The 26117-nt window shown below is 41.9% G+C and overlaps 1 protein-coding gene across 1 annotated transcript in view; it reads right to left on the bottom strand.

The window, feature by feature from the left end:
* Positions 1-26117, bottom strand: part of SLCO5A1 (solute carrier organic anion transporter family member 5A1) — a 139948-nt gene that overhangs the window by 48020 nt on the left and 65811 nt on the right. The window contains exons 3-4 of the mRNA XM_039702772.1: positions 25851-26058; positions 24101-25339 (exon numbers count right to left, since the gene is read on the bottom strand). Of these exons, the coding sequence (XP_039558706.1) occupies positions 24101-25339; positions 25851-26058 (1447 nt within the window). The remainder of the gene's footprint in view (positions 1-24100; positions 25340-25850; positions 26059-26117) is intronic.

Raw genomic sequence — 26117 nt, 5'->3', positions numbered from 1 at the left:
GGCTGTCTGTCCCAGTCTGTACTTCTTGTACTTCTGCTACGCTGTAGAGCCACAGTGCCTACAAAGCAATTCACTGAACTTTCACAGATTCAGTACTTGTCTTTTGGTTACATCCACAGGTGTGTGCATGCAATCCAAAATCCGAAAACACTGAAAATACCAAAGAAGAAAAGCTTATACTTGTACCATGGTATTTCAGCTTTACAGATACCTGGCTAAAGAAATAGTTGCCCCAAGGAAAATTACTCCAGTGCTTAAAATGAGAGTCTTTATTTCTTTATTCCTAAAACCTGAGAAGTGTGGAAGTAGAAATCCCAGGGGCAACTGGAGACTGTCCCATTCTTTAGAGACAACGGTTTTGCTTGGAACACACAAATATTACTTGGGGGTTGTCATAAAAATCTGTCTTTTCTCTCTTTATATTCACCTATAAATAAACATTTGCTGATAATATTACCAAGAATGACTTGCAGTTAGCAAGTAACTATGAAAAAGATATCAGTTGAAAAAGGTTAGTGAAAATGGCTGCAATTTCTGAGTGCAATTTCCTATCAGTGTGGTTAACCCAATTTAGACACCATGCACAAAGAAATTCTTAGATCAGATAATTAAGCCCATCAGGTTTTATCAGCTTCATAAGTTCTTAAACCAATTCCAACACAAGAATCTTCTGGTGACAACAGTATTCCAAAAGCAGGTACAACTAACTTTAAGCATATGGCTAGTCCCCGCTGATGTGAATTGTTTGCATGACCAAAGATATACACACCTATACTTGCATGATCAGAACTTAAACTGAAAACAAAGATGTCTTGATATTCTTTCCATGAAGTCAAAGGCATTGGTAACCTAAACAGATGTTTGGGATTTTCTTTAAAGAGAATTGTCAACAACTGCTTAAACACATGAGTAACAGTGTTCTTTCTTAAAACTCCAAATTATTTTTTTTTCCATACAGAGGAAATTTTGATATGGAAAAGTACTGTTATTGAATTTTAGGTCTCAGACAGATGAACACACTACTTGTGCTGAACAGAGTCAGAATGTCAGAAGAGATGCAACAGAAGGCACAGCTCTGCTCTTGGCTGTTACTTTCTGGAAATGAGCTCTCAAAAACGCCCCATACCTTCAAGGTCTTTAAGTTTATGCTGGTAGGTTGCATTATTAGCGCAAGGTAACATATCCCAAGAAGTTGACCAGGCATGAATTCCCAAACTGTGAGTTATCAAAAGAGCATGTTTCTTAAAAAATGTTTTCTTTTGTGAATAGTAAGGCAACTAGACAGAGATGCTGACCATTTGTGTTAACACTTTCTGAGTAACTCCTTGGTCCCTTCTGAATTCTTGGTCTGTCAGCATCCCAAAGTTCTGATTACTCCAAAGAATGAAACAATGAAATGTCATAGTAGTGTCCACTTCCATACCGAAAATTATCTACTGAATATAACTATTATTAACTAAATTGTAAGCAAGCTACTACTCCAAATTATTTTTAAAACCTTTAACTAATAACTTGTTAGATAATAACTAATAACTGGCTAGATAATTTCACTGTATTATTTCCCATTAATTCAAACACTAGGAGCAAAATCCACACTCATGAATTAAAAATTCACATTAACAGCATTCTTGAAGCCACTGTGACTTCTCTCTTGGAGCAGGCAGGATTTGGCACTTCTGCACTAATACTCAGTGGTGTTCCTACTAAAAGGACACTGAAGCTGCTGGCTATCTTTAAGATACTAAAGCAGCCTCTTGACTCACTGGCATTCTTTCCATAAGGTCATGTCAAATGGGAATATCTGATCTCTGCCTTTTAATTGCTTGGCTTTGGGGGTTTTTAATGGCTTGGCAGTTGAGGTTACATATACACATTTAATTTTCACTAGGGATTATCCCCAGGCACATGCTTATAGATTCTGTTGATCTCAGCTTCTTAAAACATACTTTTATGTCTTTAACATTACTTCTAACTACACTAGAGTGGGCAGGGTTGTTCACTTGCATTTCTTCAAATATCAAACTGTGAAAAATATCAAACTGTGAAAGCTGAGATTTGGCCTTCAAGCAGACCTCAATGGTCAGATCCCAAAATGAAAAAAAAAAAAAAAATCAAATTTAAAATCACAGCTAGAAAGGTCCATAGCTTCAAGACCAGCAGAACCTAGCCCAGAAGAGTATTTCAGAGTTTTTGTATTATGATTTCTTTTTAATTTGTTTTACATCATGTTCAGGTAGTCTAAGACTACAAGCCAACGGGAATATATTACTCAGGTCCTCTCATCTCTCTGAGCTGGGAGAATACACCCACTCCCAGAAGAAAAGCAGGGAAGAGCCCAGTGAAATTTACCAGGCACAGAACCAGATGTTAAGAGTATGCTACCATGAACCATAAGAAGAACCAGGAATAAGTACCAATTCCTTAGAAAAAAATCTATATACACTAAATACCCAATGTCTATGGATGTGTGCTTTTATTGTGCACAAATCAGTTAATGGCACACAACTACCTGTTTTTCAGAGGCAGGTTTGACACACATTCCTTTATACTTCATCATTATTCAAAGCCAGTTCCTTTGTGCCTAGAAAAGAAAATGTGAGGAAGGAGTAGAAATAGACCAAATATCAACTGAAAGGGAAGTTAGTAAGCACACTTACATATTTATATATATTCATTTTTACTTTGTTCCATCAGCAAGACAACAGAACAAAGAAGTAAAGGGGTAAATTACTTCAATCATATTCCCTCAGAATTAATTTCCATTCAAAAATTGGTTTCTGCCTAGGAGGCACAGGTTAATTATTGAAAATGTTGGTGATCATTTTTCCCTTCACTACCTCTCGCTAATAGACTGCAAAGAAGGGCAAGCCACACAGCAATTCTTATTTTCTTTGTAAATTGCACTTACATTTTCATCTTTCAACTGAAACAACAGTAATTACACTTCATTACTCATATCTGACGCAAAATCTGCCTGTAAGCAAAAGCCCATTATTCCAGCAATTTGCAGATGACCCTGTGAGTTTTAACATCTATTGTATGGCTAAAAAATTATTTTGCTGCATTCAGAAAGGCTGAAAGCTGCAATAGCTTCAATAAAAATATATTAAACAGCAATTGGCAAAGTGAAATGCAGCGCTGTACAGTCATATTTGAAACAATATTGAAAATATTATTACAGGTCAAAGAGTCTGAAAAACATTTCCATCCATGTGTAACAGTTATAAATAGAGGAGACCATTTATTTTAGCTAAAGGACAACACCACTGTTTTATGAAAACCTCCAAAGCTTCAAAATAAGGTCTTTAAAAGAACAACATTGTTTGGGCACTTTCATGAAGCTGAAATTATGGTGATATGTTTGATTCTGGAAATAAAACTTGAGCTTTGGGTTCTGGGTATGAATCTCTCCTGTGTTTTCCACAGAGGGATCGTAAGACAGACATGAGAGCTCATTCAACTCCATGTTCTGCCTGGGGACAGAAGAGTTTCTTGCTGTAGCACCAAACTGAATCTCTTCATCCCAGCTATGGAAAAATGTCATCAAGCAGTGCCCCAGCAAATCCTTCCCTCCCCATGGTCAAGGAGCTAATGGGTGCCCCACCAGGGAGAAACAAATTGTTCTCGAATGACCCTGACACTCCTGACACAGCCCCATCAAATAGGATACAGAAGCACCAAGCTGCTGCTGCAGATCCCTGAAAGATCCTCCTAAATCTGATAAAGGGACATGAATTGTTAGAGATATTCAAGAAAATCAGAGAAAATTAAATGAAGATCACAGAGAGTCACGGAAAAAAGAGGTGAATACTGTTTTGTAAGAAACCAAAAGGCAGGAAATTAATTTATATTTTTGTTTTGTACAGAAAATCACCACCGACACCATTCGTTAGTAACAAACTGATTCTATAAATAAATATGATTCTATAAATATATTTCCTTAGACCATTTTAGTCAGGTCCTGAAAGAAACAAACTTATGCCTCATGAGGAAAGGTAGATATTGACATGCAATGCCAATAATAAAATAAAAACAGCAAAAATATTTTAGCTTGACATTTTAAGTAATGTATTTTACGTGGTTTACTTTGGTTGGGTTTTGTCTCTGAGTCAAGCAAAAAAGATTATTTTTTAAATGCTAATATGTAGTCCCACATAAAGATCAAAATAATTCAATGTAAGTTAAATATTTCAATATGATCAAAACCAAATAATTTTTTTCTACATAAAAATCCCTAAATCAATATACCTTCACAATCAAGATTTAACTGCATTATAATTTGTCAGAGCAAGACTACTACAACATTTTTATCAGTGTTATTAAAAGGCATAATTTAAACACCATGTGTAGCTTTAAAAAATCACTCTAACAAAAGGTTCTCCTATTACAAAGGTAATATCACAGCTACATTTGTCTTTCTTTTTAAGATATAAATTGTCACTGTGATTTACAGCTCCTTTTGCAGCTCATTCCCAGTTCCAATAAGATATGTTAATAAAATACAGAAGTATTACTAACTTGCAGTGTTGGCATTTCCAAGAGAAAACTATTTATATTACAGGGATCTTTCCAAGATTATTTCAAAACACCATATATGGCTGATTCACAGAATCTGAAAGATTTCCAATCAGCTAAAATTACTTTTACTAATTAGGTAATTTAATTATTCAGCTGACATATTTTAGAGAAAAACGCCAATATCCTTTCATTTAGTCTGCAATTTTTTTTAAAAAAAGATTGTTCACTCTGGCTTTTTCTTTCTTCCGTGAGCAGAATTAGACATGACAGCTCTGTTTCTCAACTACTTAGATTAACAGATTATTAAGCATATTTTTATTCTTCAACAGTAAAAGGTTCTTTCACAGACATAAAAAATGCGGGGCTAGAGGCTATGTAGAAATTACTTTCGACACACTCAGGCAGTAACTTTTTTAACAAAATAGTTAACTCTATGATATTCCTAGGGACATGGCAGATTCTCTCTAACTGTGAGTGCTTTGTTTTAAGCTATATGGTTTTATATAAATAGAGCTTTGGATAGGGATAACGCTGTAATGAAATCTGATTGAACACAGATGTCAGAGTAAATGAACATAACAGTCCTTTCTGGCCCAATAAAGCATGAAATTATCCCACCAATTCTCTTTTTGTCTCTAACACAGTAGATTTTGCAGACTTCATCCTTTGCAAAGAAGGATGCCAAAAGGCAAGAAGCCTCTTCACCTTCCCTTGCTGGCTATGCTGCCTTGGACATCTCCAGAGGCCTTACCCTGCCAAGGGAAGGGCCAGAGCTGGCCTCTGCACTTTGCCATTTCACAGATGCATCAGCAGAGCATTCAGCAGAGATTGTCCCAGCATGGGCGGTGGCCTCAGCAGTGGCTGCAGCAGCCAGGGGACCTCGAGGCTGTCCTGAGCCATCCCTGGCCACGGTGGATCTGACAGCACCAAAGAGCAAGGACACTGAAAAACTGACCTGGAGCTGGTACTGCATAGCCACTGCTCAGGCAGGCTCAGGAAATAACATATAAAGTACCCATGAAAATCAAACTTACTTCCTGATGCAGATTTTGCTCATTCAAGCAACTCAGTGACTTTTTCTTTCTAGTATCTTTGTCCATTTGCATGTATTCTCACAGGGAACATGTTTTCAGTTATTTACACTAGGAAGATTTAATTGGAAGATTACTCTTATGCACACAATCTGCAAACTATCACAGCTTTCAATCAATTTATCACAAAAAAGCAATTTGTCGAAACTCTAATCTTATGTTTGCAAAGAAAATTCAATTTGGGCCCTAAATCCCACTGAAATTCACTGAAAGTCAGGTCCCTTGACTTCCTTAGTCTCCTTGGGAAATTTTAACCTCAGTTATTAAATTATTCTGACAGAGAGAGAGAAAGAGATTGACAGGGAGGTCCTCAAGGAATGATACTGGAGTTGCTTGGAATAACCATGATTGCAAGTGTTACCAGTGGTCTCTGCTGCTGTCAGAGCTTTTCTAAGTCTAATGAAAATTGATCTGGCATCTTCCCACTCTTTGGGAGTTTTCTACAACATGTGACAGAAGAGACATGTCTTAACACACTGCTGGATCTTTAACCACATGTTCAGATTCATACTGATGAATTTGCCAACACAACAAGCAGAAGCCCACAGCTCATAGACAAAAAATGTCCATCACTAAAAACTGAAACACCTGGTACTCCTCCAAAGTTATACCTAACTGCAATTTTTATCCACTGTAGTGATCATTTTAAGAAACTATACTGTCATAAGATTAATTTATGACAGTGCAGACAGAGTTTCAACAGAGCACTTGCAAATATTTATTGAACACATACATCTGAAAGTGCAGTGCAAGCCTTTGTTTGTCTCTTGTAAAATGACTGGTTGTCATTGTACAAGAGACACAATACGAAAGTTAAAAGAATCAAATGCAACACTAGCAAGAAGGCTCTTAAATTTTCAATCAGTTTAAATCATACTTGTTTCTAACAAACTCTTCGAACAAAAACACAATCTACAATAAAAAACTGCCTCAAGAACAAACATCTCTCTATCACATTGCCTTGAACTAAAACTGTTGTATAAATTATTTATATATGCTAACAGAACACACTTGGATCCATATGATCCATATCCATACACAGATAATTTTATCTGACATATGCCTCTCCCTAACATTGCAAGTCTCTAATAAATTTGAAAAAACATCCAAGATTGCCAGTCTACTTCTGCCATCAGTGTTGACACTATATTTAGACCACAAATGGCTCAGACAAAACAAAACAAGTTAAAAAAGGGTCTTTGCAGAACTTTTGAGAAACACAGACCTTCATCTCCTGTAACCTCTTAAGCAGGTGAAGTTCTTCAGCTGCTTTATGAAGTATATCATGGTAACACTCATAAAAAGAACACAGGACCCAAAACACTGAAAACATGGCACAGTAAATTCAGTTTGGAGATCTCTCACAGTAATTTCTTTTTCCACCAAGCAGCTCACCTGCTGCATGCCTAAGGTGCACCACATGTTACACCAGAGTAACATGTCCTTGCCTAGAGGCCAATCCTAACCCCCAAAACTGTGTAAACCCTTCTCAAACACATCATGGCTGCTCCATTTGTGCTCCTAAACACCACAGTTACTTTGCTCATCACTTTGTAAATGCTTTGTGGAGATTTTCTGAGCTAGAGACATGCTTACAGAACGAAGGCTCTTGCTGGTTCAAGCACATTTAAATCACCATCTGCTAACTCATAAAATAAACCACTCAGGCAAATGTTTCTTTCAGAACACACAAATGATAGTAACACGGCATTATGCTTTTCAAACACTAAAACTGTTGGGAAAAAATTAACTGAAAGATCAAAACAGTGCAGTGACAACACCAGCAGAGATGTGGCAGCAGAATCAGACACTTGTCCCTAGCTAACACAGCTGAAGAACCAAACTAAAATGCTACTTCTCAGTTTCATACCTGTGAAACTATTTAGGTAACTCTTAACAGCATGCATCTTTTCCAGTGGAGCAACAACACAGAGGTACCACCCCAGGCTTTTCTCTTCAGGACATTTAGCACACAGCTGATGGACACTGCCTTTCCTAGCCATTTTTTGTGAATATGTCCATTCATTTCTGTTGTACCTTTACAAATGTCCACAGAGAAAATATTTTGACACAGTAATTTTTTCCATAAAATCACAGAAAATATGTAATGTTTCAATTATAGAACTGACTCAGAAGATGCACTAAAAAAACCTATTTGCATAGTTTTAAAAGAAAAGTAAAAAGCTTAGATCACACCATGTTCTCCTTTACATTGACGTGATACAGGGGGAAAAAACCCACAGAAATCAATGAAATGTCTTCAGATTGTCACAGGAAGAAACAAAATTAGAAAACAGCCTTCTCCTCCTTATTTCCCAGTTTCAGGAATATCCTGAAGACTCTCAGATGGAAAACAGGAGCGCTGATTAGTGGATGAGTAATTGCCTATTTAGCACTTAGCTTTTCAGTAAGACCTGAGTCTTACATTTTATGTGCTATGTTTACTGCTGCTACTTTATTCCACCCAAAAAAAGGAAAAATAGGCAACTTTCATTTCTGCAAAGATCTTCTAGGAGGAAAAAAAAACAAAAACATTTGCAACAATTCTAAATTATTTTAGCTATTACTATTGACTGGTTTGTCTAATTTCCTTTCCAAAGTCCTCCACTGGCATGGCACCACTGCACAGCTTCCCAGAGGTCCTCAGGCTGAGGATGTCATCACTCAAATAATACAACTTCAGGTATCCGTGGCCAGGGAGGAGGTAAAGGAAAGCCAAACAATCAAGTCTTAATCTTAAAGAATAGAGCTACTCCCCCCTCCTGCATTTATAATAAATAAAATAAACAAAACCAAGCTAAAAGCACACACACAGGTAGCCCTGTGACAGTGGAGATATTGATCTTTGCAGAGACTCATCAGCTTTATTTTTGAGGGGAAGGAAAAGCCAGGCTTGAAAACAAGCCCTTCCCCACTGGTGGGGTTCAACACTGGTTTCCCTTAGCACTCACATGTGGTGGTATCCTGCCTTGTGGCTTCACAGAGCTTTTTCAGCTAACATTTCTGCAGGATCACCTTCTTCCATGTATTGCCATTTCTAAAAAACAGAATGCATTACTCTGTCTTGCTATTCTATTCATCTCTAAATGAAAATTCTTTGACCTTTCATTGTAAGAATAATGTATTTGGAATCAGAATAAATACCTTTTTGGATTGTAACATCCATCTCCCTATGTGATACTCAGTGAAAAAACAGCACTTAATCTCAAAGGCTATTCTACACTATTTTTTTTAGATCAGATTCATCATTGCAGTATCCAAAAGCAGATTACAAACACTTTAGCATAAATATAATTTCTCCTGGTTTTAAGAAAAGAAAATTAAATGTTTGAGGGAAGGGAGAACAAGGTACCTTAGGCAGCATCCTGTTAGTCTGTTCAAAATGCAGGGAGAGAAACCCCTACTGCAAAGGAAAGAAAGGGAGCATGTCTATAATCAGGGGAGACCAATTCCTATTGTATTTTCTTCATTTATCACTTTATCATTCATTTTCAATACTTAACACTGTGTAAGACCAAATGGCTTTTATATTTGGCTTCTATTCTACACAAGCACCACATTTATGAATAATGTATTACAATTCATTACAACATAACCCTGAAAATTTGTATTTACAAGTGTGTAAGAAGCTTATCAATGCATAATGTAACTGTTAGCTACAGTGTGGGAGTTTCAAACAGTCACAATAATAGACAGGAAAAAACCTCTAGAGAAAATATTCCACTGAAAAATGTGAAAAGAGGAAGTCATTGTTCCAAATATGGCACTGAAGAAAAAGCCTCTCTTCCAAAATACTGAAAATACAAAAGCTATTCAGCTAAACACCTCTCATTTCAAGAAAGTGTCCGACTAAAGGAACCAAAGTTTCAGGCAGATGTTAAAAATCCAGTTGTTTGTGCCTTTTCTGTGGCTCAGATGCTGGGTGGGATTTGACCCCGTGCGTGCAGGCTGCTGCCCCGGGTGGCTCCGAGAGCCCCATCCCACGAAAGCCGGCACACGAACCTGCCCTGGCAGCCATGCCACAGCAGCTGGAGGTGTGCTCGGTGCCACTCACAAAACCCTGGAAGCCAGCAGCAGGGAGGAGCAGCAGCAGGCACCCAGAGCACAGGGAAATGAGGGTGCGGTCAGAGATACCCCTCCAGGCAGCACATCGCACCCAAACACATCTGCTGATGATAAAAGCTAAGGGACAGCCCTCAGGAAAACAGCCTCCAGATCCAATTCAAATTAATGTTAAACTTGCACTGCAATGCTCAGCTAAGGCTGGACTCAATGATCTTAAAGGTCTTTCTTTTCCGATCTAAATGATTCCATGATGCTATGTACCATGTAAGCTATTACTTCAGCAGTAACAACGTCCAGCTGGAAAGTCCCAGAAGACTAAGGAGACAAAAGGCTATGCACTTAAAAATCCATCAAAATGGGAAAATCCAAGCATTTCTGTTCAGCTTTCTTCTTATAACATAAATAATTATCAAAGGCTGTGACCCTCATCCAGTACTTTTCATTTACTCCTTGGAGATAGTATAGATTAATTACCTTGTTATGCAAGTCTTGGGCAATACGATATTGTGCAATAAGAATACTTTAATTGCACAAAAACTGCAGTAACAGACAATTAGTGTGATAAAACACTGCATTAACTGCAATGTGATATGGAAGTTTGCTCCCAAAATGGAATAATAAAGCTGTTTATACAGATAACTGTTAACAGAAGAGGTGACACAGGGATATTTAAACACAGGCAACATCTAACCAAAACTAAAATCTGTAGATTACAACTCAAACTGGATTATATTGGTGCTCCTGCACAAAGAATAAATCATCATAGAGATCATCCTTTTATTAACACACACTGTCGAAACCTGTCAGGAAAACATTTATAAATATAAAAACATGTAAGCCTGAAGCCACAGAGCTGGTATTCTCATGAGGAGCAAATGGAAAAAGCAATTCTCTCCAGCATAATGAAGTCTAGGTATGTGTTGAATGATGTACTAGAAGAAAACAGAAGCAAGAGTTACACAGAGAAGTGACCTTCAACCAAATGGGACTTTACCCATATTTTCCACCTAAAAATGAATGGAAGTTAAAATGAATAAAAATTGAGAATTAAATAGCAAATTGCATCTCAAAATGTCAAGCTGTGCAAGTAAGTACACACTGGTGACTTTTCCATCAAAAGTAATTTTGCCATCAAACTCAGTTTAACAAAAATAATACCTGCCCAAAACTTTTCACAATGGAGAAAAAAAGAAAAAAGGGTTTCCTTCTCCCTAATTGGTTTGGTGACTTGAAAACTGTTTAATAAATGACATGCTTTTCCCATTATTTCAGATTACTTAAAACAAATGTAGTACAAAAATCCCAAAAGGCCTTGTTATCTGCTTAAAAATGAAAAAGCTTTACAGCTCAGACCCTATTCCCACTCAGTATCAGGTGTACCTCATTACCTTCAGGGGGAATGTGTCACAGTTAGTTGTAATTAATTAAGTTTTCTGGAAAGCTTTACTAAATCTAATGTTCATTAGATAGCAGGTTTGAGAACCACAAGAGCAAGACAGCAGTAAGCTGCTGGTCCTTGTAAGCACAAAAGCATTAGTATTAATTAAACGCCTCCAGACCTCCCTTTCTGCTCTGACTGTGCTTGCTGTCGAGCTAATTGCTTCTCTCCTCCAGCACAACTTATCGTGTCTGCCCTGCTGCAGAGCAGCCAACTTCTTGTTTCCTAAATGGGATGAACAGCCTGCAGACAGCAACTCTGATTGCTTCAGATCTTTTCAGGGCTCCTTGTAAGACAATTGAAATGTTTTATGCAGACAAAACGATCTTCAAATTTTTCTTCATCTGAAGTTTTCACATTAGGAAATGAGTTGAATTATAAAACTCAAAATCTCTGTGGCCTTTTTAAAGCAAGAGCATCAATTAGAAAGATGAATAGGAAAGTCTTGATAGCAGCTGACATCACTATTGTAAAACATAACATTCGCAGGACTTAGAATAAGGACTTATTTAATATAAAGATTAAGAAGTACTAAAGAATCTAGGAGATATGAATAACAATTATGTTTATCCAAAAAAAAAATCTCGGAACTGATGGCACTGACTTGTGCTCTATTATTACTTACTTGACAATCCCACATAAGAGGATTACTGTCTATTTTGGCACAATGTATAACAAGAGTACACAGCATATCACCAAGGGGTTGTATCACACCCACACATATTCTTCATGTCAAATCTCCCACATCAGAAAACCACCAGCTGTCAGCTCCCTCAGCTCCACACCATTCTGTTACTCAAGAAAATTAGGGGGAAAAAGAAAAAAAGAAATCTTTTTAACCGGAGTGCAACACAGACTGAATTAAGAGCAGAATTCCTGTATGGTTCTTTGGCCCATAAAACATAAAATAACCATGCTGCTCCTCACACTCTCCTGGTTCAACAGAAAAGCAGCAGAGAGCAGTCCTAAGAGCATCCAGTGACTGACACAATCACCAGGGTTACATCAACCCTTCTTTTCTAATGCTATGCTACTAATTCTCTTAATATCTTCAAAAACACCATGAAAACTGTGACAAATTCAGGACTAGAAGAGTTGCTTACCCCACAGTTGTATTTTGGAGAAATCCTAATGCTCAGACCACAAAATAATTAATCTGAGTTTCCTATTGAACTAGACAAGGGAAATGCACTATATTCCTAATATACTGCACCATTTTTTCCCATCAGGCACAATCCAAACAAAAAGCATCTGGCTCATAGTGTAGGATGCCTACCTGCTAATATGAACCTTATGGCTATCAAACTCTTCCACCACAACCACTCATCAGTCCTCTCACTGTCTCTACCAGTTACATCTACTCTTCCTAGAGGAACATGGTCAACCTTGTCCTGGCAGTTGGTAAAAGATTTCAGAATGCCAACTTGGGCAAACCATGAGAAATTATTTCTCAAATATACTGAAATTGCAACACATGATAGATCCCCTCCTCAGTCTCTGTAATACTCAAGGTATTTATAAACACACAATATAAATCTGAGAATAAAAACAGAGTTTTCTTGAAAGCGTGGCACTACATCAGACACATGGTAACGTCTTCTTACAGTAGGATTTAAATTTAGAGTGTGGGGATGCAGGAGATGATGAAGAGGGGAATAGGCATGAAAGGAAATTAATTATAGATCTATCTGATGATACACAGCCCTCTTTCACCTTATCCAAATACTTAAAATTTATTATTAGTTATAGAAAGGAGTAATAGCTGCTAATGACAGCGTAGGAACTCTTAAAATTATGTTAGTTCATACATTACTCTGTTTTTCTCTGGTTAATTGAATGTCTTATAGAAGATGAGAAGGCATATATGTACCCAAGGCTTCTGACTCACCAGGCTTAAAAGCTCTTCTCAAGTTCTTTCCCATTAGCTGGCCTGGCCAATATTAGTCCATCAGTTTTACCCCATTTCTCATAGAAGGCTGATCTTCTTTTAATTATCACAAATGCATGGGGGCAGGAACCTCTTTTTATTTTGCTTTTCAAGACCACATGCATCCCTATTGTTGTCTGTGTCCTACTTGTTTCTGAGTGTCCAAAGCTAGTGCAATTAACCACAAACTCAGTAAGAACAATAAATGACCCCATCTAAGCAAAAATCAATTGCTAACAAACATCAAGACAAGAAGCAATAGCTAATGAGGAGAGGTCTTCTTTTATATTTCTCCATAGGCTGAGTCACAGTTACTCCTAAATGCAGAGGGCACTCTGAGTAGTGCTCATCTTCCTCCTCCCAGAGGTTCTGGGGAAACCATGGATAGGAGTAAACACATGGATACTATTGCCTACTTTGCTTCTGCAGTCAAAGAAATTCACACCAGCCAGCTCTATCCTCACCATTATAATCACAATATCCTTAAACCATTCAGTCACTGAGGTCAATGACTACACATAACTTCTATGTATCAAAACAGCGTAATAGCTACTTAGGAACTATAATTTAGAATACAGCTCTTCATTCAAGCATGAATTCACTCCCCAGCTATGCTTTTGTAAAATTATTTACAGTATGGCATTTTATTATGACAATGTAGTGCTGAGTTCAGAGTCTTTTTATTCTCATTGTGTAACAGGACTAACATTCCCCCCAGTAACACAATGCAGGTACGGTAACAAACCAACAGTTATTTGTTTCAGATAACCCCAAAATCCCACTTCTTTCCCTAGGTCATGCTATTCGCAGAGGAAACAGGTTTTTAGAATTCTTATTTTAGGCCAATTATATAACTTACCAGATAAATGCCTACACTGATGTGCATCAGCACTACTATACTGCAGACTCAAAAAAAGCTCATGTGCTATTTTCTCCTGCAACTATAAAAATTCCCTAGGGACACCTTCACTATTTCTGTCACTAGACAGCTGTATTAAATCAAGTTGATATACACTGCCCATCATATTTACAATTACAGACTCTATTATTATGTAACCATTTGTTTTACGTTTTTTAAACAGGAGGATTATTACTGAAGCTACTTGCATCCTAGAAGTTACACTCATCACTAAATCTTTTTCCCCTCACTAGGATGAATTAACAAGCAGAAACATAAATTTAGATTAAAAACTCACAAAATGAAATACTATTTTGCTACTGCTTTTTAAACTCCAGCTACTGAAATGTCAGGCACCAATGAATGGCATGGAGAAGAGGCACTTTGGGCAAAAGTGGAAAATGCTGTTCTGTGAGGAAGAAAAGCACATCAGAAGCAAAGCTTATCTGCATTCTCTGCATTGCCAAAACTCCCCAGCCTTGTTAGGGACTTTCCTGTACTCCACAGACACTTACAGTAGCATCTTCAGCCTTTCCTGTGGGCTCCAGTTGCTGTCCCTGGCAGGTGCCTCCTGAGCAGAGTCCATTCTGGCTTGCAACACACAAAAGAGGCACTAACATCCCTTGCTGCTGACACTCAACCTCCTCTTCTCCTTGACTCTTCCTGGGGCTTTTTCAGCTGAATGTTCCCACCTAACCAGCATACACAGGTTATTCTGCTCATGAATTTCACATGGATTTGACCTCTGAGCCTATGAGCTGATTCCTTTGGAACCTTTGCTGGAAAAGATAGTGTTTTCAGTTGTTATACAAAGCAAAATCTACTGAGTTAACAGCTCAGCTGAATACAGCAATTTCTCTTAAAGTACAGGGAGAGCTTAACACACAGCAATGTCAGGTAACATATTTCAGAATATTTCCTTTAGATATTTGTAGATGCAAATGAGGCTTGCTTGACACATTCTGTTTAAGAAATCACAGGTTAGCAGCCACCACAGCAGAGCTCACAGCTATTTCCCTGTCTACTTTGGATTATCTACAAAAATGCATTACTTGAAATGACTTCTGGGGAGGTCGGGTATTCAGATTTTAATCTAGTCAGAGAATGAAAAAAGGAGAAGCAGGAACCAAGGTGTGATTGAAAGCACTTGACTTCAGAAGCACACCAGCACCTTTCAGTTCCTACATGAGACCTGAAGTCAACAGCTGTGAAGAAACCCAGGACAAACACCGGAGTAAACTACAACTTAAGTGCAAAATAGCAAATGACAAGGTATCAGAAGATATACTCAGCTAATATATGCATTAGCTGAAATATTCTGACTCTAGAGGATAGCTTAACTAATACAGAAAGAAAATGGTACTATCACAGGGGAATCCTGCCAAGATTTAATTTTTGTCACTTCGAAGTCAATTGAAAAGAGGTAAATATGGAAAGGTGCCACTAATTTAGAAAAGCTTGCTAAATTCAAAAAACTGAAGAGCTGGAAGCTGATTTCAGAGCAGCTGGATTTTAAGAAAATCACTGCTGAGACACTCTTGAGGATTTCATTCTAATCCAGTGAACATCAAAGATAAAAGGTGCAGAGGGCAACCACCAGATTGAGGTCCTACTGTGCATGGGGCAATGTAAGCAAAGTGTTAACGTCAATATAAGCAAGGAAAGAAGTGGAAGCACTAAAAAAATATCCTGGCAAGCTGATGAAAAGGAAGCAAGCTGCTGAAAAGAAACTTGTACTAAAAATGGGGAAAAGAACCAAAGATGAACAGCGCAAAAGCATACAATTAGTGGACAAGCAGTACTCCTTCACAAGCACTTCATGTGACACAATTCCTCTACCTGCTTGCTCAAATTACAAGGAAAAATATACATGGTTTTTTTTCTGACTGTATCTCCTTCAAACTCACCACAAAATGTAATTCATACCAGAGCATGATGTTTTTCATTGGTGTAATTTGTCTTTGCTGCCAAGTAAGCTGTTTACTTACATGAGAGGTAATAATTTCTGATTAGATTATCGGGTCTAATGGCAGCATAAAATAACACTTGAATTTCTGTGTCTGCACTTCCTGATTTCTCAGGTAAGAACAAATTCCTTGCGGCAGAAAAGAAGAGCAGTTGAAAGCCCCAGGTTCCTTAGCTCTCTTGTTAATGCTGGCAATGTCTACGTTTCTGGCCTTGTGACAGCACAACAGATGCCCAAACTGTTCAGCAGCAGAGCAGGACAGAGCCCATACATCTCCACACTGCCGAGAAGTGATATATTTGTTCCCATCACAGGAAATGTCCTATTTTTTTTCTGGGCACTTGGAAGGAGTTGAAGTATAGATCTGGCTGACTCAGGTGAAATCAAGCTGCATGTGCACTGCAGAGCCGTCTCTGTCATAAATTTTCTAGCTCCAGCCCATGTGCCCAGATTGTCCAAATGAGTTGAGGCAAAAGGACCACGGTGCTTGAATAAAAGCATGGACCCCAGCAATCAGAAAGCCAACAGTCTGCTCCTCTTCCAACTGTGGTGTTTCAGAGCTTTCCCATTACAGCCCTACTAAGTCCCAGCATCCCTGTGGCTGCTGAGGGGGTTGCGGAGACATCCTTGGACTTGGGAGCTGAAATTCTGACAGCTCTGGTGACAATTCACAGGAAGACAGGTGACCAGCTTGCCCTGCCCTCAGAGTTCATGTGGCACTGCCCCATCCATCAGCAGCCAAGTCAGAGCTAGTGCTTACTTTGACCTTTCAGTCAAGAGTGGCAAAAACTGCCAAAGGGAACCAGCTGAAATATGTGCCATTTTTGCATGGTGGCTTCTCAACTCTTTTCAAAATAAATAGGAAAGGCATGTAAAAACAACAAAAAAGGAAAACTGAGCTCTTTCTTCACAAGAAACAAGGGGTTTTAAAGTGCTATCAGGGTAAAACAGACTTCACAGGATTAAAACAAGAGCATGAAAGTTTAATATGATTTAGTTAGTTTTCTGTTCTTTTAAAAACTATGGATAAATTCCATTCATCTACTTTAAAAACCTGAATTTTTAGATGCTGGTCTTCAGGATGAAACAGAAGGCTGACTCATTTATAAAATTGCCTGTATTTCCTGCACAACCAAGACAGAAACCCATGTGACTCCTAATGACAGTACAGAGAAATCCAGCCTCCTCTCTTTTGACTGCCTAAGCACTTTCACAGCAATTAAGTCCTCCCAGGTGAGGTGGCCACTGAATGAGAGTTAAGGGAAAATGGATGAAACACAAAGCATCTCTAATCCACCTGCAACAGGAGTAGTTACAGTGACCTTTTAGAAAACAGTCAGGGTATCCAGCACACAGCTAAAGTTTCCAGCCCCCAGGTAATCAGACACTAGATCCCAAGCCTTCAGTTCCTGGCAAAAGCTACAAACAAGCTGTTACTTAAAGGCCACTTTCATGTCTAGGTTTCCAAGCTGCTCCGGGACCACAGCAGGTGGAGACACTTGTCTGCACAAACCAGCCCTGCAGCAGAGCTTGACAGAGAAGGGAGCTGCTCTCCAAGAAAACACTATTCCCAAGCTCAAGAGGGTGAAAAGGGCACTGTCAACCTCAGAAACAAAATGCTAGCCATTCTGACAAATGCTAAGCAAGAGGAACAACTGGGCCTGGGAATTCAGTGAGTTTCAGAACCCTGGATCCAACCCAGTTTTTGTCCTTTAATACGAAGAGAATCAGAGAAGCATGTGCCTAAGTCTCTTCTTGCTCCTAAGAAGGACAAAGTGCATTTTGCCAGTTACTGGAAGTGGTGCTTTGTCAATACAGCTGCTTGTGAACAATGCCATAGCTCATGGCAAGGACACAACTGGAGAGATGCAGAAAGCATCCCTAAGGGACACGACACTGGCAGAGCAAGATATATCACTCACGACATTAAATCCTGCAGGCAGAAAACTTCAGAGCAAAGGCTGCCCCTACTCTTTACTGAACTCACTGTTATGTACACAAAAAAAACCAGCTTCACTAAATGCTTAAGAAAATAATATCTAGGATTACAGTATGAAAAAGAGCTATCAGTCCACCTATGGAATAGGAAACTAAAGTGAAGAAGAAAAGTAAAATCTATCTTTCTATTTCCTCAGTTATAGGAAAGGACAATAAAACTGCACAGTGCTACTGTAAGCAATTATTAGGAACTGTGCCAGATGCCTGATCAGCATTTTAACAAAAAAAAGGGATGTTACAGAGAGCCAGAGAAGCACAATACTGCACCCTCTGAGTGTTAAATCACCTGTGGGAGAAAGCAGTATAATCCATATAAACAGTATAACCCATATACACAAAAGGAGCTGCAGTCACCTGCATCCCAAGCCAAGAGCACAGTGAGCTCAGCCTTCTGCCCAGCTGAGTGTACAAACAAAACAAGTGTGTGTTTCACACACACATTTCACGGAATCACAGGATATGCTCAGTTGGAAGGGATCCACAAGGGTCATCAAGTCCAACTCATAGCCCTGCACAGGACCATCCCCAAGAGTCACACCATGTGTCCTAGAGCACTGTTTAAACACTTCTTGAACTCTCTCAGGCTGGGGCTGTGACCACTTCCCTAGGGAGCTGATGCAGTGCCCAACCCTCCTCTTGGGGAAGAACATTTTTTTTTAATATCCAACTTAAACCTCCCCTGACACAGTATCGGGCCATTCCCTCGGGTCCTGTCACTGCTCACCACAGAGGAGAGATCAGTGCCTGCCCCTTCTCTTCCCCCCACAAGGAAGCTGCAGTCTGCAATGATGTCTCCCCTCAGCCTCCTCTTTTCCAGGCTTAACAAACCAAGTGACCTCAGTCACTTCTCATACGACTTCCCCTCAAGGTCTTTCACCATTTTCCTTGCCCTCCTTTGGATGCTGATAGTTTAATGTATTTTTTATATTGTGGTACCCATCACTGCACACAGTGTTCAAGGCGAGGCTGCCCCACTGCAGAGCGGAGGGGGACAATCCCCTCCCTTGCCTGGCTGTGCCTGATGCACCCCAGGTCTGCACAAAAACAGCCTGCTGATGTGCAGTGATTAGTGCTTGCCTCTGCATAAAACTAGATGTGGCTTTCTCTCAGATAAAGTAAAATCATGTGTTTGAGAAACAAGTTCTGCACATTTCCCCCTTACAAAGAAAATAGAGAAAGCAATAAAAAATACTGCGAACACTGGTGAGGCACTTTTGCCTCAATTTTTGATTCAAAAAATCTTCCTTCTCACAGGCATGCTGTAAAAATAAACACACTATTTCTGCAGGATTTACCAACTATAGGGATCAATGCTGAGAAAAGCCTGTAGGAAACTAGCCTTTTTGGATATCAGGAAGCATATTCCAAAAGTAAATCAGAAGTAATCATAAGCTGACTGGTGAGAATAAAATTAAAATGCTGGTCAGCTGTTTCCCTTCTTCTAGATGGTCCCTTTTGCTCAGCTAGAAAGTTGACACTCTCTCAGGAAACCTCAATGACCTTGTAGCATCCGCATAAAGGACCTGATGCCCCCAGTGGGCTCCAGTTCCTGTGTCCCAGGGACATCTATAAACCTAGAAGCAGCCAGACCAAAATGGATCAAAGTGGCACAAAAATCCAGTGCTTCCTGCGCCAATATCCAAGCAATGTCACGTTACAGAGATCTAGCTTGTGTGGCAGCTGGGCTATGCCCTGGGATCCAGCAGACAGAGGTGGTGGGATTCTGATGTGAAGCTACCCTTCCTGCCCTCTCCTTTCAAGTGGGATGTGGATATAGGGGTAGATTTAACTAGAAGTACAATAACTACAATCATCATACATCCATATATAAAGACTTCAGGGAAGTCTGTAACAAAGACATGAAGGGTACGTATATAGAACACGCCCCTGTAAAATACTACTAAGGAGGTATTTTTCAGACAAAATACAGTCACAGTGAAATGGTTTACCTAATGCTAGAAACAGCAACCCACACAAACAATCCTCATAAAAACAAAGCAGGATTCCAAAATATTTTTGAAATTTGTCTAAATATTTTTTCCAAGTTATGAAATGACTTCACTTCCCTGGCTTTCAGCCATTGTCTGTACCAAGCCCATTTGCATAGGTTTATCCAATTTTACAGCCATTATCCCATAAAACCTTTATCTTTGCATTTTGTAATTACAGTTTGTTCCAAAACCTAGGGACAGTCTGCATAAAATTAAACTGAGACACTTTTCCCATAGCATATCCTAACCAGCCTACAGTATTCTGGAAACAGAAATAAAACATCCTTAGCACAATGACATGTTTGTTCATTAGTCATTTTGGGGGGATACTGGTAAAAGCCATTCCTGAATGCCAGAGTATTTTCATTATGCAGTATTTCTGTAAAACCTAATACTCCCTCTCTAAGTGTAAATTTTTAGGGTAAATTATTTTTTTATAACAATATCCACTTGCAAAAGAAGAAAAATATTTTAAAGTTTTCAGCCACTATTAAAACTTCTAAGTGCCACACTTAATTTTAAAGAACTGCTTTTAAAAATCCTCATATAATATAAGGCAAATTCACATTCAAGACAAACTCTTGGATCCCTACAAAAAAACTCCACAGTGTTTAGAAAAATCACAGTGGTTTAAGTGCTAGAATTTGACAAGTAGCAGAAACACCATCAAGAGTACAAAACAAGACTCAGGAAGTCCAATTCAACTTCAAATTGAATTGCAATTAATTTAATTGGATAAATACTTAAAAGAAGAACCTGCACACATCAGGCAGCTGACAACAGACACATCAGAGTACAGCTGAGCACAGAAGGGACAGACTTTGGAGAAGATGAAGACCACTTAGTGACTGCCCAGTTTTTACACAGTGTGCAACTTCCCGTTTGGATTATCTGTGATTAAGGGAACCAGTTCTTACATCTCGTCGGCACCTGTTACAATCACGACTTGTTTTCAAGCCTAATGTCACACATTTCTGTAAGCTAGCATCAGGGCATCAAAGTACTGTCAAGTTTAAGGGGTGGGAGAACCGGAGGTGACACTGCTTCACAAGGAAGAGACATCCCACACAAGAGCTCACCCACTGCTCTGCGGGCAGCCCAAACACACATCCCCGCCTGGCACCTTTGTCCTACTAAAAACAACACAGCACCTTGTAAACTGGCACTGTGCCATTCTGACAGATGGACTTAAGTGTAGGCAGCCAAGAGACTATGTATAAGCATCAAATATGTTTTTTGAGAGGAGGACTTCCAGCCAGGAATGTTAAAACAGCTGTCCACACTGAGCTTGCATGCCTACACTTAAGAGGATATGCTATCGCCACTCGAGCCCTGAGCTGGATTAACTTGGAAAATAAATAAGATAGCTTCCACAGCCACATAAGGTGAGTTTTTGCAGAATCGGGATTAGTGATACTCAAGGGGGGCTTTACTGACCTACTATTAGTGGGCACACTTGCGGGGTCAAAAACCTCATCAGTTCTGCAGCTCAGTGAACCTTTTATCAGGTGTACACTTATACATATTTATCTTCCTTTGGAAGAAAAACATAGAATGCAATACCAGCATGACTATGAACAAACATGTAAGTGACCTTCCATCTTGTGTTTTTTATTAATTAGCTGTCCTTACTCATACACATGTATCTGTGTGACTGGGGCCTGTTTCCCTGGGTTATCTTCCTTTGGAAGAAAAACATAGAATGCAATACCAGCATGACTATGAACAAACATGTAAGTGACCTTCCATCTTGTGTTAGAGGATACTTTTTTATTAATTAGCTGTCCTTACTCAAACACATGTATCTGTGTGACTGGGATCTGTTTCCCTGGGGTTTCATCTCTTTTTAAAAACTCAACTGCCATGGCCTACTCCAAGACTTTTTGTTAGCCCATGCCTCCACACAGACATACATTTTACATTTTGGCATCACTTGCATAGCTTTCCCCAGTAACAGAATCACACCACCTGGAGAACCAGGCATTGCATAACACAGGATGTGAGGTGGCAGGCTTGCAGAGCCATGCCCAGGCCACTTCTATCCCATCCCTGCACCTGGCTGAGCTGTCTGCTGCCCACAAATCCCTCCCCTCAAGGACATTCAACATTCCAAACCATTGAGAAGATCCAACAAAAACATGTTTGCTCGCATCAACGTGCCAAACAATGTTCTTTTTCTTTCTCCCCCAAAAACTCAGATTTTACTCCTGCCCCTCAAAAAGTCACTAGCCTGTACCTGAAGTGAGGCAAATACTTAAAGATTAATAACTTAAATGCTTCCTCAGAACTCCACACCATTTAAAAAATACCAAGATTTCCAACAGCAGACAACATTGCTTCTAGCCCTGAGCGGCTTCAAGACTGAATGGAGGTGATAGTACATTTTATTCAATATTTAAACACACTTTGTGTTCATTTTATTTCTCCCTGTGGTCACAATCAAATCACAGGCATAAATTTTTCACATACACTGTAGCTGGGTGTACTCATCTTTGCTCTCTTGAATCACTAAAAATGAACTTCGACTCTACAAGGGTCCTCCCAGGATAGATCAAAGCTGCCTTCAGTGTCTGGCAGCAGCCACAGGGTCACATGGAGTCTACCCAGCTGCTGGTGCCTTTTACCTTTGTTAACCTCGCTGCAATTAAAGTTACCTGAGTCACTCCATTACTATTTCCTGTGCTAGAGGCGCATCAGTGGTAGGCATCATTTCTCCTGCACAGCGAGGATTTCCCCCCATTGACCTTGCCTTCCCCTTTGCTGGAGAAAGATTTCCGCCTCTCTCGCCATTCACCTCTTTTACCCTTCATTTCTCACCTGCAGCATTTCCTTTTTTTCGTTTTTGAGGACTGTTTGAGATCACCTACTTGCAAAAGTTCCAAACTACAATTTAGTAACCTCTGTAACGAGATGCTTTATTTTTTCATGCTGCCAATAAAGTCAATGCTAGGTTAAGCTAAATTTCCATACCACTTAACCTTTCTCAGACAGGAGAAGAGAGGGAAAAAACACTCTGTCAAATACTTCATCATGCAGATTAGCAATGCAGTGAATACCTCTCCCTCCTTCCAAAAACCTCCAGTGCCCCAGGCTTTTTCAAGACACTGCACACAGACTGTGCATGGCTTTAAAACAGTTCAGGGAACAGTCAAATTGCCAAAGAACAGGTCAAAAGGAATAAAACCACTGATCCGGATCACTACTTTTGTTCAGTAAAGTAGTTACACACACACTCCACAAGTGTGTAACTTCCATAAATGTGTGTTTTACATGCAATTATTATCTCCACGTGTATCCTAAAGCCAAAGAAAACTCAACTGCAAATGGTAATGCTGAGTATCCAAACCCCCTTCACAACCCCTCAGACCCCTAAGCGCCTCTCCTTATTTGAAAAGAATTTGAAGGGTATGTGAGGTTCATTTTTTACAGAAGCACCTAAGGTGCTAATGCAAAGTCAGGGAGCAGTTACTCTTCTTACACATTACACAGACTACCACGATCAAACTCCAGTAAAGTTTAGTACCCAGTTATCCGAGATCTGTACCTGCTGAAAAACGTATGCCAGATTGGACTCTCATTTCCTTGTGCTCCTTGAGCTGCCCTAACCAAAATCAGCCCTGAAGGTTTTACATGCTTGGTTTATCAGTGAGCTTTTTTAACTCTGAGATGCCAGATGATGTATCAACGCCACTCAAAATTCATTGCTAGTTCAAGGAAAATGAATCCTGGAAAAGTGAAATGAAGCATGACAAACTCTCTCAAAGTGCGTATTGAGCATTAACATTATAGACACTTGAGGCTAAAGGTACAGCAACCAGAATTTAGAAATACAAAATTCTGTGTTAGCAAAAAGAAACTCTAAAGGGCAGGGCAAATTTTAACACTGCTTTCCGAAAAAGTCACCAGCTACTGCAAAGTGCTGAAACGCGTCAGAGAAGACAACTTTCTCTGTTGTTCTATTACCCGTGCAAGACGGAGTCAGTACAACTGCTTTTAGGCACACTGCCTTAGCTTCACCCGTTACTACTGTTCACCATGCCACAAAACATTTTAAAACAGGAGAGCATGGCAATTTTACTTCAAAAGGTCATTTGAAAAGGAAAACTTGTCAGATGATGTTCAGCAGGACTGAGGCAGAAGTACCTGTAACTGGCCCCTCAGCAAAATCTGGGGTTCAGCAGAGTACCCAGGTACTTAAGTTGCCTTACCTAGGTAAAGTGAGGCGTTTTCTTTCTTGACATTGTCATCTAAGTAGGTTGGTCCCAAGGTATAGATGGGTGTCGAGCCCATGCCAATGAGGATTTGGGCACAAATGAATAAAGCTACATAGAGAGAGTGGTCGTTTCCACCGGTGTCCTTGACGCAGGCCGACGAGTCCCACTGCTCTTTGGCAGTGCCATTGCCAGCCACGCACAAGCCCTCGTTACTGACGGAGGAGTTCAGTTCCTGGATCTGGTACGGTGGAGAGATGAAGTGAGGTAAGGAGAAGAGCGCAGCGCCCAGGGCGATGAAAAGCCCCCCTACGGCCAGCCAGAGCGGTCTCCGCCCGCGACCCCCGAAGTAGCTGATGAACACCACCACCACCAGGCTCCCGATGTCGAAGCAGCTGACCAGCAGCCCCGACTCCGAGCTCTTGAGGCTGTATCTCCGCTCGATGGTGGTGATGACGCTGCTCAAGTAGCCGGAGACCATGAGGGACTGGATGAAGGTCAGGAAGCACATGCACACCAGGAAGAAGCGCGAGTCCGCCAGCACTGCCCGCAGGCACGCTCTGCCCGGGGGGCCCGCCAGCAGCAGCGCCGGCGGCGGCGGCGGCAGCAGCAGCGGGGGGCCCAGGGATACCCCTCGGCCGGGCGCCGCCGGCTGGCTGCCCTCCGTCTTCGGGGGGAAGCTCCCGCTGCCGCTGGCAGCGGCGGGGAGCCGTCCAGCCTCGGCGACGGCGGCGGCGCCCTGGTCCGCCCGGCCCCCGGCCGCCGCCGCCGGCCGCTCCGCCCCGGGGAGCCGCTGCTCCGGGGTCCCCGCCGAGGCCATGCTGGGTCCGGCGGCGGCCTCAGAGGAGCCCGACCGGCTCCATCGCTGCCGTGCGTCGAGTCCGCTGAGGGGCCCGGCGAGAGCGCAGCATAGCGATGAGGGGAGGAGGGAGGGGAGGGGGGTGGCCCTAGCCGCGGCCGCCGGCCGCCCCGCCGCACGTGTCAGCCAAACTCCTTTGTGGCTCCATCCACCCTCAGTCTCGCTCGAGGGGCCGCCCGCCCGCCGGGGCGCCCGCGCTGCCGGCGGCTCCCGCTCCTCGTCGCCGCATGCCCGCGGCGCCGCGCTCAGCAGCCGCCCGCCGGGGCCCCGCGGACAGCCCGTCCGCCGCGGGGCAGCGCCGCCCGCTCCGCCGCCCGCATCGTCCTCTCTCCTCGCCGCCGACGCCGGTGACGGAGCTCCGGGGGGTTGCTGCCGATCTGCGGGGCGGAGAGCAAGCACGGGAGGTCAGCGGCGGCGGCCCCAGCGGCCCCGTCCCTCCCCGCCGCCCCGGCCTCTGCCCGCCCGACCCCGCGGTCTGCGCTGAGCTCCGGGGAGCGCCTCTGTCCCCGTCCCCGCGGGGGCTGGATCACGGCAGCGCCCCGGGGACCGCGCGTCCTTGGGGACGGCACATGGATTTACATAAGAGCTGGGGCGGCCTCGGCCAGAGCGCGACCCTTTTATTTGGCGCCGGATGCGACAGCCAAAGGTCGCCGTGCCAAGCCTTTTATTTTCTAGCCTAAAAATAAATGCACTGAAATAAATACTCCGCTACAACTCGGCGGCCCGGGGAGCGGCGGCAGGCGGAGGGAAGGGGAACAAAGCAGGAGCCGGGCAGCGGCGGCGGCGGGCACCCCGGGACCCGGCAACCCGGGGCCGACCTCGCCGCCCCAGCTCGCTCGGGTGCTCCCCGGGACCGCCGGGCGCAGAGCGGTGCCCAGACATCCCTACCCCGGCAGCGGAACACGCCTTTTGCCTCCTTTGTCCGCTTTTGTCTCCCCGCCGCCTCCTGCTCGCTGCGGCCCCGCGGAGGGGTGGGCGGGGGAGGCAACGGCACCCGGGCAACCGCGCCCCGGCGGCGGATCTCCCCCACCCCCCGAGCCTCGCCAGGGGCAGGGCGGCGGAGCCGGCGCGGCGCTGCGGGCTCTCCTCCCGGCCGCTGCGAAGACGGGACTACTCACCGAGCGTGCGGCGCCGGGGGCGGCCGGCCCGGGCCCT

Source organism: Passer montanus, unplaced genomic scaffold (genome assembly GCF_014805655.1).
Source record: "Passer montanus isolate IOZ18808 unplaced genomic scaffold, ASM1480565v1 scaffold16, whole genome shotgun sequence".
Classification (NCBI taxonomy): Eukaryota; Metazoa; Chordata; class Aves; order Passeriformes; family Passeridae; genus Passer; species Passer montanus.
This window is presented reverse-complemented; position numbering and strand designations above follow the sequence as displayed.